We start from the raw sequence: 14,095 nt of genomic DNA on the forward strand, positions 1-14,095 counted from the left end.
ACTGCTGGTGTGTTAAGTGCCCTTTCTTTTGTGACCAGAGGCTTTTCACCTGCGGAGGTATATACAGTGTCCACGACCAGCGAGCAAATCTCCCTTTGGTTTGGGCTGCATAAATGGTTACTCTGGTGGTGTCAGAAACCAGTTTAAATGAAACCTTTAGCATGGGAGCCACCTAATTATTTAGCCTTAAATATCATAGACAGCTAAGCAGTGTCGGAGTCACAGGCAGGCCTCAGATTGAGCATCGGGGAGCTTGTGGCTTAAACTCAGAGGAAGGAATAACGGGAACAGGAGGAATAGAGGGGAGTTCCAGGTGAGGGTGGCTCCAGGTGAGGGTAGGAGAAGGCAGGAGAGCGAGTCCATGACTCTCATCCACGTTTCATTGTTCCTTACCCGTCCTCTGTGAAGCAGCTGGGCAGGCCCCACCTCAGCAGATGAGGAACTAACACAGGAAAGGCGAGACGATATTCTCAGGGGTACATGGTCAGTAAAGAGCAGACCTTAGTTCTGACTGCAAATCGGAAAGGTTTTCCATTTTGGGTGTTCTGGTTTTGAGAGAACCAGGCAGCTGGGGATCTTCTGCCTGGGTGCCACTCAGTGTCCCATCCGCAGTTCTCCTGTCTCCACAACAGTTCACTACGGTTGCTGACTCAGGACCCATTTTATCCTTGTCAGCATCAAAGCTACTCAGGGCTTCTACCAACAGACCTCAGAACCATGCTGACTCCTCCAGGTAAAGAAATACCATTAGACTCGGAGTAGGGGAGAAGGAAGGGCTAATAACAGTTTGTAGAAACTCGAGGCCTGGCAGTGTCCAGCCAGGCAGAGCAGAGCCCTGATCTTGTCTTCACTTCCGAGCCTGTTTCAGGCCTTGAGTCTGGTTAGGAACTTCATTATCTGATCCGTCGTCGTTGGCAGCCGTCCGTCTCGAGAGATGATGGTGTAGCTTCTTAAGAGTCTATCTGCACCGCCGAGAATGACTGTGCAGTCCAACTCGGGAGTGACACGGTATCTGTCTCCTCCCGTGTTGAATCGACATCTTGTGATGACGCTGGAGTGTCCTCTCCAGTGAAGCTGAAGCTGCAGAGCCTGGACAGGGTGATATGGAGGGTCTGCTGTTGCCCATGCAGCAGACCCCCCCTCTCTTCGCAGCTGAAGGGTCCAAGGGAAAGACGGAGTCAATACAGCTTGGCTTCAGGTGCGCCGCAGGAGTTGCCGGTGTTGACTACAACGTCAAACCGCCTTAGGGACTCCGGCTCCGGATTTTCTGTCGGGGTTTACTCCCTTAGCCTTTCCCCTGAAGAGGTATGCCGCAAGGCAGCGGAGGTTTTTTGGAGTCAGAGTTTTCCTTCTCTGATGTGCCCTGACTGGAAGATCGAACCAGCGACACTTAGCTCGCAGGCCGACGCTCAATCCACTGAGCCAAACCAGCCATCTCTAAGAATACCCCTCTCTTGGTTGCGTAGGCTTTCTGAGCAGCAATCCCAGGTAGGATGAGCGAGTTTGATACTGACCTGGAATTTTTGAGCAACACACAGTTGATGAAACAGGGCATTAGGCTTTCCTATGAGGTTTCATTTCTTGAGGAAAGATTATAGAACTGTTGCCTTCCTGGCTTGAGGCCAGAAAAGCAAGACTTCCTCCCGACGGTGGTCTGGTTTGCCAGTCTAATTGTGTCCCTCTGTGGGTCCCTGGAATCGGAAGATCAGGGGTTCACTGGCTGAGGTTGACTCTATGGTCTTGACCAAGGCATTTTCCCTGTTTGGATGCTGTTTCCTCATCTATAAATGAAGGGGTTGTATTAGATTGGGAGAGGTAAACTATAGTTTGACTGGTCAAATCTGGCCTACCATCTGTTTTATAATAAATTTTATTTTTAGAGCACTTTTACATTTGCAGCAAAATTGAGCAAGAAGTAGACTTTCTATATACTTTCTGCCCCGACACACACACAGCCTCCTCCGCTCTCACCATCTCCTCCCAAAGTGGGACATTTGTTACAATGGATGAACTTACATTGACATTATCACTCAAAGTCTGTGGTTTACATTAGGGTTCACTCTTGGTGTTGTACACTTTATGGGTTTTGATAAATGTATAATGACATGTATCCACCATTATAGTATTATACAGAGTAGTTTCACCACCCTTAAAATCTACGTTTTTGTAAATAAGGTCTTATTAGAACACAGCTGAGCCATTGTTTACGTAATGTTTGTGACTGCTTTTGCACTATAATGGCAGAGTTGAGCAGTTGAAACAGAGACCATATAGCCTGTAAAAAATAAAGTATTTATTATCTGGACCTTTACAGAAGAAGTTTGCCAACCCCTGGACTAGATGAGTTCCAGGAAGCTTCTAGAATCTGTGGTTTTTCTATTAAGTGATTCTATAGTTTCATGTCCAGGTGTTTGTTCTTCCTCCTCATCTCACACCTTCTTTTCTCTCTCTCTTGGGGCACCTCCTATGTGCTGACGTAGCTGCCACTGTTCCGGAGCAGAGGACTGTGACCCTGGACGTGGATGTGAACAACCGAACAGACCGGCTGGAGTGGTGCAGCTGTTATTACCATGGCAACTTCTCCCTGAATGCAGCCTTTGAGATCAAGCTACACTGGATGGCGGTGACTGCCGCCGTCCTCTTTGAGATGGTGAGAGCCTCCTCTCATTGCGGGTGGCGCCTTGGCTCACCTTGCAGAGGGGCACAGTGGATGCTTAGTAGCAATTTGTGTCTTTTTTTTTTTAAGTTTATATTCCTATTACCTTTCACCTGGATTATTGAAATAGCCTCTTTAAAAAAATGTAAGCATAGTAAACAATTCAAGCAGTCAGAAAGTGTGTAGATCAGAATTTCTCAACCTTGGCACTACTGACATCTAGGACCGTGTAACTCTGTTGTGGGTGACTGTCCTATGAATTGTAGGATGTAGAACAGCATCCCTGGCCTCTACCCACTAAATACCAGCAGCGCACCAGCCTTGGGACAGCCAAAAATCTTGTCATATATCCTTAGGGAGGGGGAACATTAGCACTTGTAAGCACCCCTCCCCTGGAGAGATTCTCATCTGGGGAACATTATTTTTTATCCTCACCCAAGGACATGCTTATTGATTTTAGAGAGAGGGAGAGAAATATCAATTGGTTGCCTCTCATCTGTACCCTGACTGGGGACCAAACACACAACCCAAGCGTGTACCCTAAGGGGAATTGAACTGGTGGCCCTTTACTTTGCAGAATGACACTTAACAACCTGAGCCACACCATCCAGGACTGGGGAACATTCTTAAGGTCCAAATTTAAAAAGATGCCCAGCTCCCCATCCTGCTCAGCTTGCAGAAGATACCAGCTCTTCCCCAGCTGATTGACACTGGGATGACCACTTTCTCCAGGCAGAATTAACCCTTTTTACCCAGTAGGCTAAGCCTTCTCCCCGGAAGCCCTACCAGAGAATCTTATCTCAGAACAGCACGACTGTAACACTCTCATATAGTAACCACTTGTCCAGGAGAGTATTTCGTCAGGAATTTAGCAACTATCTTATAAAAATCAGTTCATGTAAAACCTTAAGAAAAGTGCTGATCCTTTTATCATTAAAGTTTTTATAAGGCTCATAGTGCATATTAATTATTATTTTAAGGCATGTCAAAAATTGTTATAAATCATAAATATTACATAAAATAAAAAGGTCACCAAGCAAGCCTTAGATATTATTGTGGTCAAACAGAGAACTTAGTTTTCGTGGTGTTGTTGGTACTATTGTTATGAATGTTCCTGGGAAAACTAAGAGTGGCCCCTTCAGTTTTTAAGATAATTGTATTTGTTTAAATCAAGATATGGCCCAAAGTGTAGTTTTTTGAGATAGTATTTGACACAAATCTCATCTGTGTGCCAGAGCCGTGTGCATCAGATTTATATATATATATACAGTTTATGGTTAAAAAGTATCTGAAGACCAAGAAAGAACATGGCCACTGTTTCCTAAGAAAATGGTATTAATGGGAAGGTTTTTCTTTACGCCCCAGTAACTTCTGTTCTCAGTCAGTCTTCAGGCGGACAGCTTTTGGGAGTTTGCCGGAGAGCGGCTCTCATTCCGCCAGGTCAGGGCTTATCACTTCTGGCCCGAGGCCACCACAGTCATTTTGTGCCCTGCGTCATGTCCCACTCGGCCAGCTTGAGTGCGTTGTTTTTCTATTCAATACTTGGGACTTAGTAAATTTTTGATCAAGGACAAAGTTAAAAGGACTTAACTTATATCCTGTGACCTTCCTCCAACATCCTATAGAATGTGAAGGCTTTTTAGGACGCAAGAAATAGCTCTCTCCAGTCTCTTCCTCCCAAGAGAAACACTGAAATTGCAGAAGCTTGCACAATGAAGAGGAACTGTGTGCTTAACTCACAGATCTTCAAGTATTTGTCAGGAGGTTAGACTGTGCGTTTTCCTACCTGGGACTGGTTTGGAGCCAGCGAACATCAATAAATGAACACGCCAGTCAATGCACGACGCCACCCTGGCAGCCTCACCCCTTGAGTGGTATTTTTTTCTTGCCTGTACAGAGTTGGAGATGACATTGTTTGTTTTGGTGCTTTCCCCCAGGTCCAAGGTTGGCATCGAAAAGCCACCTCCTGCGGCTTTTTGTTGGTCCCGGTTTTGGAGGGTCCCTTTGCACTGCCCAGTTACCTGTATGGCGATCCGCTTCGAGCCCAGCTCTTCATCCCGCTCAACATCAGCTGTCTGCTCAAGGAAGGCAGCGAGCACCTGTTTGATAGTAAGAGATACTCCCCCTGGGGCTTCTGTCTCCATGAGTAAGACCTCCTCTTTCCCCTGAGGACACCTCTAGGTATCTAATCCCCAGAGGCTGTTGCACAGAGGGAGCCTTTGGACAAGGGGCCAAAAGGAGCTGGGTTTTAATCCTCATCCTTCACTTAGTGGCTGGACAAGCCACTTAGTGCCTCTGAGCCTCACATTCCTTATGCCTAAAACGAGGGTGGTCAGAGCTGCTTTGCAGCCAGGAGGACCGTTGAAAGGCCTGGAGCAGTATGGTGGGTGAGAGAGGGTGTGATACCATGTAAGTCATGAGCAGCCCTGGCGTCCTTCCCACACTGTCCTTTCTATGCTCCAACCTAACTGGTTTGGGCTGCAGGAATTTGAACCTCACAGGAGGCTTGAATCTGCTGTTCCATGCAAAATGCTAAAAAAAGGGGGAGGCACTGAAAGCAAAGCAGGAAACAGTGTCCTATTGTGCGGAGCTGTGGTATGTCAGCACCTGCAACACTGCACGGGGTTGAGTCCTGCATCTCGAGGAAGACAGAGCAGGAGGAGGACAGCAGGACCCAGACAGAGCCCCTCCCTTGGAACAGGGCGGTCAGTCCGAATGGCAGAGCTGCTCCGCCCTCACCCACCAGAACCCTGAGGGCAGGTGCAGAATGGATGGAAGCCTGCATCTTACTTCCCATGGCCCAGAACGTTTTATCACCAGGGGCTCATTGCAATAAACATATAAGTAGCTGCTCCAGAGCTTTCAATGAGCTCACAGATGAACTTTTTAGAACCAGAAAGCTAGAGTTGCTGCTAATACATTAGGAACCCCCTTTGTTTCTCAGACATCGAAATTAGCAATGTGAACAGAAAAATGTTGGGTGTAAGGGAGATGCTTTCTTCCTGTGCCCTTGTAAGTCTGTGTCATGGTTGGTAACAGAGGCCTAGACCAGAGGGTGAGAGGTCTCACCAGGTGGGGGAGGCCAAGCTAGGTGTTCCTGTGCTTTGCCAATGACAGGCTGCCCCCAGGGTACAAACAACTTTTGCTCCAAAGACACATCTGTATATTCCTTGTTTACATCTTGGAAGATATTTTGATGTAGACAACAATGCTTTAAGTGACAGTTGGGGTTCCAGGTGAGTCCCACGGTGATCCTTAGAGTTTACAAAGCACTCTTCACACACACACACACACACACACACACACACACACAGTCATGTGTGGCTGAGACAGGACCATTTTTGAAGTTCTAAAATGTCAGATGGTTATGTTTGTATCTGATGAGTTTAAGCCAGGCACCGTCTCATAGTGCTGTTTTTAATATGTTGAGGGGACAGACAGATTGTTCCCTACACCATCAGAGACTCTTCTGGGGTTTTCCATCGTTGTGGTAATAGCACAGGATTGCTTGAGGGGCTGACATTACAGGATATTTTTCTGTGAGCTGATGGTTTTCCCTGCCAGTTAGAACCCAGACTTCAAGACCAGCATCCTCTATTGGTTGCCATGGTTACAGTTGCATGAAAGAAGTCCTAGCCTAAAGGAATAAGGGCTTGAATCTAAAAATCGATTTTCTTGCTTCTGTGCCGCTTCTCTTCCTGTTGTCACCCCTTCTGATATCAGTGAATTCAAAACCTTAAAAATGTGACAAGAATCTGCTGTGCATGTATGTTTTCCTATTAAAGCCAAAGTCTTTCTTCTCCCTTGCTCTTTATTGCCCAGAATCCTCAGATATATCCTAGATAGAAGATTTCAAGTATGAAAGGAGTAAGAAGGCTACTGCAGGCGCCCATGACCTTTGGGATGGCTGTGCTATTGCTGCTCCAGCCCTTGGCGCATCTGTGCTGAGGGCAGCCCCGGCCATGGCCTGTTGCTGTGTGACAGGTTGCCCCCCGCTCCCACCTCCCATTCTTCATCATCACAGCACCCCCCCAGAAGGAACAGAAGGAACAGAAGGAGCAAGCTGGAGCAATGAAGTGGGCGATGTGGGGAGAAAGGTGTTCCCTCTCCTCCCTAGCCAATCACTTTTCCAAATCATTTTTATATTTATTTGCTTAAATTTCCCTACTCCTAACATGGAACTCATAATATTGACTTTCTTTATAAGGAAGTGGAAAGTCAGTAACTTTTAAAAATCTTTTTTTCCCCAGGTTCTCAGAAGCAGATAACATGCATTTATAGCTTCTCTTCTGCCTGCACTTTATTGTCATGCTCCTTTATGCATAGGGGCTCATTAGAACGAGTCTTCTATCGAGTTCTGGTAGCTCATACTGCTTTTTGAAGACTCATATTCATCCCCTTTCCAGATCTTGATAGAGCTTAGGGGAAGGGACGGTGAGAATGTATGGCTGTCCCTTTCTGTAGGATGTCCCTCCTTGGGACAGAGGCTGGTCTCTCTGGAAACAGGTGGTGTGGAAAAGCAGATTCTCTGACCAAAGGAGAGGCATTGCCAAGAGCAGAGAGGGTACGGAAGTCCAGACCCCAGGAGAGTTACATGCCTTGGGATTACAACTGAGCATTTATTCTTTTTGTCTTTTCAGGCTTTGAACCGGAAACATACTGGGATCGAATGCACCTTTTCCAGGAAGCCATTGCACACAGGTTTGTTCCTTAGCGAGAGAGGACAGTGGGAAGGCGTTCATGTTTGTCTTGAGTAGCAGTTACCAAAGCAAAAGCCAGTTTGTTTCATTTCTGGGGAAACAGATCTAGTTTACCAATGACAGCTTCACTGCTTATCTCTGACAGGACCCTGGCCTTGGTTTCAAAGATAAGCACTGCCTCTCCAGTGCCTGTGGCTCTTGTTTTTCAGACCTGATTTCTGTCTTCCTCCAGTTGAGGGGAGAGCAGAAAGCTCCCCCCTTAACCTCCAGCAAGACGTGAGACAAGCTACCTAAGAAATGACATGAGATGGAAAACAAATGTGTTACGAGTCCCTTGACACATGTTGAAAAGACAGTGGTTGAAAAGCAATAGATAAGTCAGTAGGTATTTAATACGTATTTTAGGGAAAGCCTTTCCCTCCGGCCAGTAGTTTTGTCCGTAGAAATCACTGACTCAGTGTTCAGGTGCTGCTGCTTGGTAATCACGGTGGAAGCAAAGCCTCCTGTGCCTGCTTCAGATCCTCTACCACCCCCACTACGCGCATGCCCCTCTACAGCCACGGGATGAAGTCCAGACTCTCACCCATGTTGGCCCCGCCTGAGACCTTATCCTGACCCTTTATTCATAGACCTGGCTCTGATGCTGAGCAAAGCTGTAGAATGAATTCCAGGGCAGCTAGTTTCCTCCCCCTAGTGGGAGGGGTGCAATGGTCGGAGGAGAGGGCATTCATGTGCGAAGCAGGGACCTGGCTCACCTCTGCCTCCAGCATCTGGCTGAGGAGCCTTGAACATCTGTCAGAGGAACCTTGAACGAGTCCTGAAATTGCTCCACCTTCGTCTTCTCACGCCTCACAGGGTTGTTGGGAGGGTTCTCTGATCTTCCTGGCGCCTAGTGAGCTCTCCGTAGACAGAAGTTCGCATTAGGAAGACCCCAGCCAACTGACAAGTTGATCGTGAGGTCTGACACTGCTCATCGCGTCTGTCATCGCAGTCACTGCACCTTGCTAGCTGAATGTCACTTGGGACGTGGCCTGTATCTGTCAGACCTGCTCTGTTCTTCACAGCACCTGCCTCCCGGTCCGCCTCAGGCCAGATCCCAGTGACGTCTTCTTTAAACTACTGCCCTTTGCTCTTCAACCTGCTTCTCCAGCCTCCAGTGTCGTCATATGTATCCTGCCTGGTCCCTGCATATCACTACTCAGGACTCTGCTGTGTCCCTGCACCTAAACCTCCTCTTTCCCCATCTAGACCCTTCCCCCAGCTCCTTCTACACCTGTCACTCTTGCTTCACCGGGGATCCCAGGTCCCTCCACGCTGAACCCCTACCACCATTTTTCCCAGTACACTCCGCCCATCTATCACACTGACTTAGGGGCCCCTGGCAGGCAAGGGCATGCATTTTTTTCTCATTTTTGTTTCCTTCCACAACGGCCTCCCTGAGTGCCTCACGTAGAAGAGTTGTTCTACATGTAGCTTTTTGCATAGAATGGAGCTCTAGGTTGGGAATGTGGCTCTGAAATGAAACATTAGCCACCCATAAGTCCATCTCAGAAAGAGCTAGAAAAGTGTCCAGTTCCCCGGCTCTTCCTTCATCTTCTAGATGGTTGGCATGAAATTGGTACCTTCTCTTCCCACGGACTGCAGTCCCCCGCCCGCACTTCAGTCCTGACTGGACAGTGAGGAGGCTGAGGACCATGTGGCTAAATTGCCTTTTTAAAATGAAAGGTCCTTCCTGACGGTTTAAGGAAGGCATGAGTCAAGAATCTGGTCAGGCTGATCCACGCTGACCTTGATAGAAAGTAGAAAAGGAGAAAGGCAAAACCTCTGTTGCTGCACGTCAGAGGATCAGCCTGTAGGGACTATGGAGCCTTCGGTGTATGTCAGCCTATCCATTTAATTTGCATATCTGACTTCACATGTTCTTCAGTAAATAATCATCAAATGCCAGTGTAAAGCTGGCAGCTTATAGAGAAGCTACAACAACACAGCACCTCCCTGAGGAACTTGGTCCAGGAAAGAAGGGTGGCATTTTACCTCCTTTAATTCTACCTGTATCCCTGTCTTCATTACATAAACCCCTCAGACTCAGGGCAGGAGCCACATCTATTAACATGTCCTTTACAGCACTTTGCAGGTACAGCTGTAATAAATGGGCTTTATAGAAATAGAAAAACCAGGAATAGAACAAGCCATAGATAAGAAGTAGAACAGCCATAGATGAAAAATGGCCCCTCCTGCCCATTTCCAGAATGCAGCAAAGCAGAGAGCCCAGATTGGTGTTCCTCACCTTTGAGAAAAGAATTTTGATTAAGATATTTCATTTCACTTTAAAGCCTTTATTGAGAACCTACTAAGTGCTTAGTGTGGGAGATGCTGAGGAAAAGGAGGGGCGAGTGGCTAAGGTAGATAAGGATTAGGAGCGGTTTCTGGAGGGCCTGACAGCCTCACTATGCGGTGAGCACAGTGGGAAGGTCCGACGGGACGGCTGGGGTGTGCTGGAGGAGGGGGAAGCTGGGCAGAGAGAGTCTGCTTGAGAAAGAGCGTGGCAGGTGAGGGGGCTTTCAACCCCGTGGAGACGAAAGGGGCCTGGGCGGGAGATCTGCTGAGCCGCGGGGGTGAGGTTGAGTTGTAGTGAGGACAGAAGTAGGCAGCCTGAATGTTCCATCTTGAAAGATCTTTCCGGATCCCTTTAGCCCAGGATGCCCAAGTCCTGTCAGCCACAGTTTCTCTCTCTGCCCCTTTAGGGGCCCTAATCAGTGTGTCTTCCTGTCTTTCCCTTAGGTTTGGGTTTGTGCAAGATAAATATTCTGCGTCTGCTTTTAACTTCCCAGCTGAAAACAAGCCTCAGTACATCCACGTTACAGGTGAGTCCCTCCCAGCGGAAGGTGTGTGGGTGGACCCCTGTGGCCTGGCCCCGTGCATAGGGGTTGTTCCCTCATACCAAGCCTGTGGCTGCAGAACCACCCCAGCCAACCCTGGGTGCCTTCCTGGTGGCTGCGACAGCCCCCCTTTTTCCCTTCAGGGACAGTGTTCCTGCAGCTGCCCTACTCCAAGCGCAAATTCTCCGGGCAGCAGCGCCGGCGGCGGAACTCTACCAGCTCCACCAACCAGAACATGTTCTGCGAGGAGCGGATCGGCTACAACTGGGCCTACAACACCATGCTGACCAAGACGTGGCGCTCCAGTGCCACAGGGGATGAGAAGTTTGCCGATCGGCTGCTGAAGGACTTCACAGACTTCTGCCTCAATCGTGACAACCGGCTGGTCATGTTCTGGACGAGTTGCCTGGAGAAGATGCATGCCAGCGCCCCATGAGACCGGACTGCACTGGGGTCAGAGGACGGGAGGATTCCCGTCTGGCTATTGATATTCAATAGGATCAGGCAGGCTCTGGGGATCAGATGTCAGTTTGCCACTGTCAGTGAGTGGGGGCCCTGCTGTGGCTTCTTTCCCACCAGTGTTCTTCCACTCGAGGAGAAAGATTTTGGAAGCAGCAAGCGCCCAGAGCAGGTGGGAGGCCCAGATGGCCCGTGGGAGGGCTTCAGTACTGGGGAAGGGGACAGGCAGCCCCCATGAATGTCCTCAGAAAGGGGGCGGCTCCTTTGATTGTCCTTTTCCTCCACCATCCGTGGGCTATTCGGAGCAGAATCTGCTGCTTCCCACTCAGAAGTATGCACAGGATGTAAGATAATTTTGTGAAATAATGTACCATAGGCTCACACCAACTGTATATACCTGTACATATCAGAAGCTGGAATAAAGTGCCACGTGTGGCATCTCTGTCACCAGCCTGGTTTCTGGCAGCAGTAGTCCCATCCTTGGCTGGACAGTTGTCCCCTGTCTCCGGGGCTATAGCGGCCACTGAAGCAGCCACAGATGGTGAGGAGGGCTTTAGAATTCACTGTCTTGGAGGGTCTGGCTGTGAATCTACTGAAAGATGTCTTTTCATAGGCCATGGGCCAGGGCAAGGAAAGTTTTGGTCAGGCCTGGAGAGCAGACGGACAGTACCAGGAAACTGCAGCTTTCTCTCCTGTTGGAGGTACATCTTGCTAAGAGGGTGAGCTCAGCTGTGGCACACAGACCTGATGACGTTCTGAAAAAAAATCAAAGGAAAGCCGCTCTTAGCTCTTACCAAGGTTTAGGACCCACCATGTAACAGGATAAGACTCAGCATGATGCCTCAACATCAGTGCCTGCCCTAGTCCGCTGGGCGGGGGGGTCCTGCAAGCCAGAGGGCAGCCTGACAATTACCTGCTTTCACTCCAGGCCATTCTCCACCTGGTAGCAGCGTCTTTTTGAAAAACCACTCTAATGGTGCCCGCCACTTATTTAGACCTCTGGTGGCTTGAACTTCAAAAGCCTTAGACGCAGCCCTGTACAATCTGTCCCAGGCTGTTTCTGCAGCCGCCTGGAACATGACAAACTCTTCAGCGGCTCGGCGCCTTGTCTTGCACACGCTGTTCCATTTGCCTTGAACCCTCCTCCTCTCCACACCCGCTGACTCCTGGTCGTCATCCATCAGCTCTCAGCTCACATCACCTCTCCAGAGAAGCATGGTGGGATGCCCTTTGACGTCCTCCTACAGCCCCTGTACTTCTCCCACAATGCTCTGCACGTTGACACTCTAGCATGGCAGAAGCTTGCCTTTGTGTTCATCTCTTTGTTCCTGAATGTGCAGCATAATAGCGGATGATGGGAAAGTGGTTGTTGCCTGAGTGCGTGGATTGAATGATTGAACTCTGGGCTCAAGAGCTAGGCACTGGGTGTTACATCTGAATCTCTTCCCCCATTAGCTGGGTTCCTAAGTTACTTAATGGAGGCCATTTTCTCATTTGCAAAATGCAGCTATTGATGCTGTATATAGATTTTGAGAGAACACGCCTCCTAATACATGTGAAAGTGTACTGGCTGATTCCTGGCATGGAGCAAGTCCTTGATAAAAATCCATTTTCTTTTCCTTTTTCACCTTCCCTCAGACAAACCTTTGCTCCTTTCTAAACATCAATATCCTTCAATTATAAATTGGGAGGCAGGGTGGTTAGAGGATCAAAAGACAGATGTACTGTAGATGAAAGAACTTGCCAGCCAACAGTCAATAAACAAATGGAGGCTGTGCTCACATTCCCAGGCCAGGAGCCCTCTTCTTTCATTTGTGATCCTCAGTATCCTGCGTGTGATGCCAGCAATCACCCCTGCCCCCTTCTCTCTTGCAAAGATGACCCAGGAGAAGAAGGCCCTGAGACTGATTTGGTGGAAGAAGAGTCAGCTGACAAGTTAGAATGCTGGGTCAGTATCCTTCAGAGCCAGGCCCAAAACACGTGCTCTGGAGCCCCAGTTGCCCCACTGGCTGCTCGCTGTGCCTTCCTCTCTGACCAGCACTTCCTTCCACCCACTTGTCCAAGCCAGAATCTGGGAGTTGAACTCAATCCTCTTCCTCCTCCATAATCATCTAACCCTCCCACCTATCCCTCCTGCCTGTCCCTCACACCTGCCCATATCCCTCCATTTCTGCTGCCCAGGTACAGAGCCTGGCTCTTGGGGAAAAGTGGTTTGCTTAGATGTGGAGCATGTGTGTGCTTATTGCAAGCTTTCCCCAGATGTAGAGATGTGAGTAACCATTCCTTGATAGAGAGAGAACAGCCCTGGGCTTGGGCCCCAGAGGACCTGGGTTTAAATTCCAGCCCTGCCATTTTGTAGCTGCGAGAACTAGGGATGGTTCTGTGTCTTGAGCCTGCTTCCTCACCTGTGAAACAGAGATGATGTGCCCTCACCTTTCTCCCCGACCCTCATACACACACCTGAGAATTGCTGTTCTGTGCTTTCGACACTGAAATTATTTGCTGACCAGTTTCAGCTCACCAGGCTGAGAAATTCTTCTGGTGCACACTTCAGTCCGTCAGAGTTGAATGGATGAGTTGGTGAGATTGAGGGAACGGCCCAGCATGTAGGAAGGACACGTGAGCCCACTGTAAGAAAGACCTTAATGAAATCACCCGATCTTACCCCCTAAATCAAATCATGGAAGGCACTCAATCATGTTGAGAAATGAGGCCATTAAGGCCAAGACATGCCTTGGATCACGGCCGTGCGGGTGGAGATGAGGGTAGTCCAATAAGATAAGAGCCTTAGAGCAGAGGGATTCGTGGAGATTTGGTCCAACCTTTTCATTTTCTCCCAGTCAAAAAAAAACGGTACATGCCGCTGGCTCTAGATGGAACCCAGGTCCCCTGGCTCCTGACCCAGTGCCTTTCTAGGCGTTTGGACGCAGTCAGTGGCATGGTGGTTAAGGGCAGGCTCAGAAGGCAAGTGGCTGGATTCAGAATCCAGCAGTGCCACTTGCCAGCATGGGACCCCGAGTAAGTCACTGTACCTCTCAGAACCTTGGCTTTCTCATTTGTAAAATAAGACAATAATACCACTTCCTGGGGCCGTGAAAATTCCATGAGAGAAGGTGTGTAAAAAGCTAAGACAGTGCCTGAAAGCTTGTGACCCCCTCCCTAAACATTAGCTGTTTTGATGATGGGAGAACCCTCAGAGGGCCAGTGGACAGGGTAGTCTTTAAAGAGGAAGTAGCCTTGGCCTTGTGGAATGTGTAGGAGTCAGGGTGGTCAATAGGCGGGGCCCATCGTCTGGACTTAGGCTGGAGGGCTGCTCTCCTCTAGCCCCCTGTAGTTCTGCTTTTCTGCGTCCGAAGAACCTCTCTGGGAAGTTTTTTTCTGTTGGCAGAGCAGCCCCGTTG

General features: G+C 48.8%; 1 protein-coding gene across 1 annotated transcript in view; it reads left to right on the forward strand.

The window, feature by feature from the left end:
- DEPDC5 (DEP domain containing 5, GATOR1 subcomplex subunit) overlaps window positions 1-11,144 on the forward strand; it is a 97,027-nt gene extending 85,883 nt beyond the window's left edge. The window contains exons 39-43 of the mRNA XM_090257828.1: window positions 2,481-2,650; window positions 4,594-4,765; window positions 7,297-7,357; window positions 10,138-10,220; window positions 10,379-11,144. Coding sequence (XP_090113954.1) covers window positions 2,481-2,650; window positions 4,594-4,765; window positions 7,297-7,357; window positions 10,138-10,220; window positions 10,379-10,671 — 779 coding nt within the window. The 3' untranslated portion in view covers window positions 10,672-11,144. The remainder of the gene's footprint in view (window positions 1-2,480; window positions 2,651-4,593; window positions 4,766-7,296; window positions 7,358-10,137; window positions 10,221-10,378) is intronic.
- Window positions 11,145-14,095: the final 2,951 nt, after the last annotated feature.

The sequence above is a fragment of the Furipterus horrens genome, unplaced genomic scaffold (genome assembly GCF_987537825.1).
Source record: "Furipterus horrens unplaced genomic scaffold, mFurHor1.1.pri manual_scaffold_11, whole genome shotgun sequence".
Lineage (NCBI taxonomy): Eukaryota > Metazoa > Chordata > Mammalia > Chiroptera > Furipteridae > Furipterus > Furipterus horrens.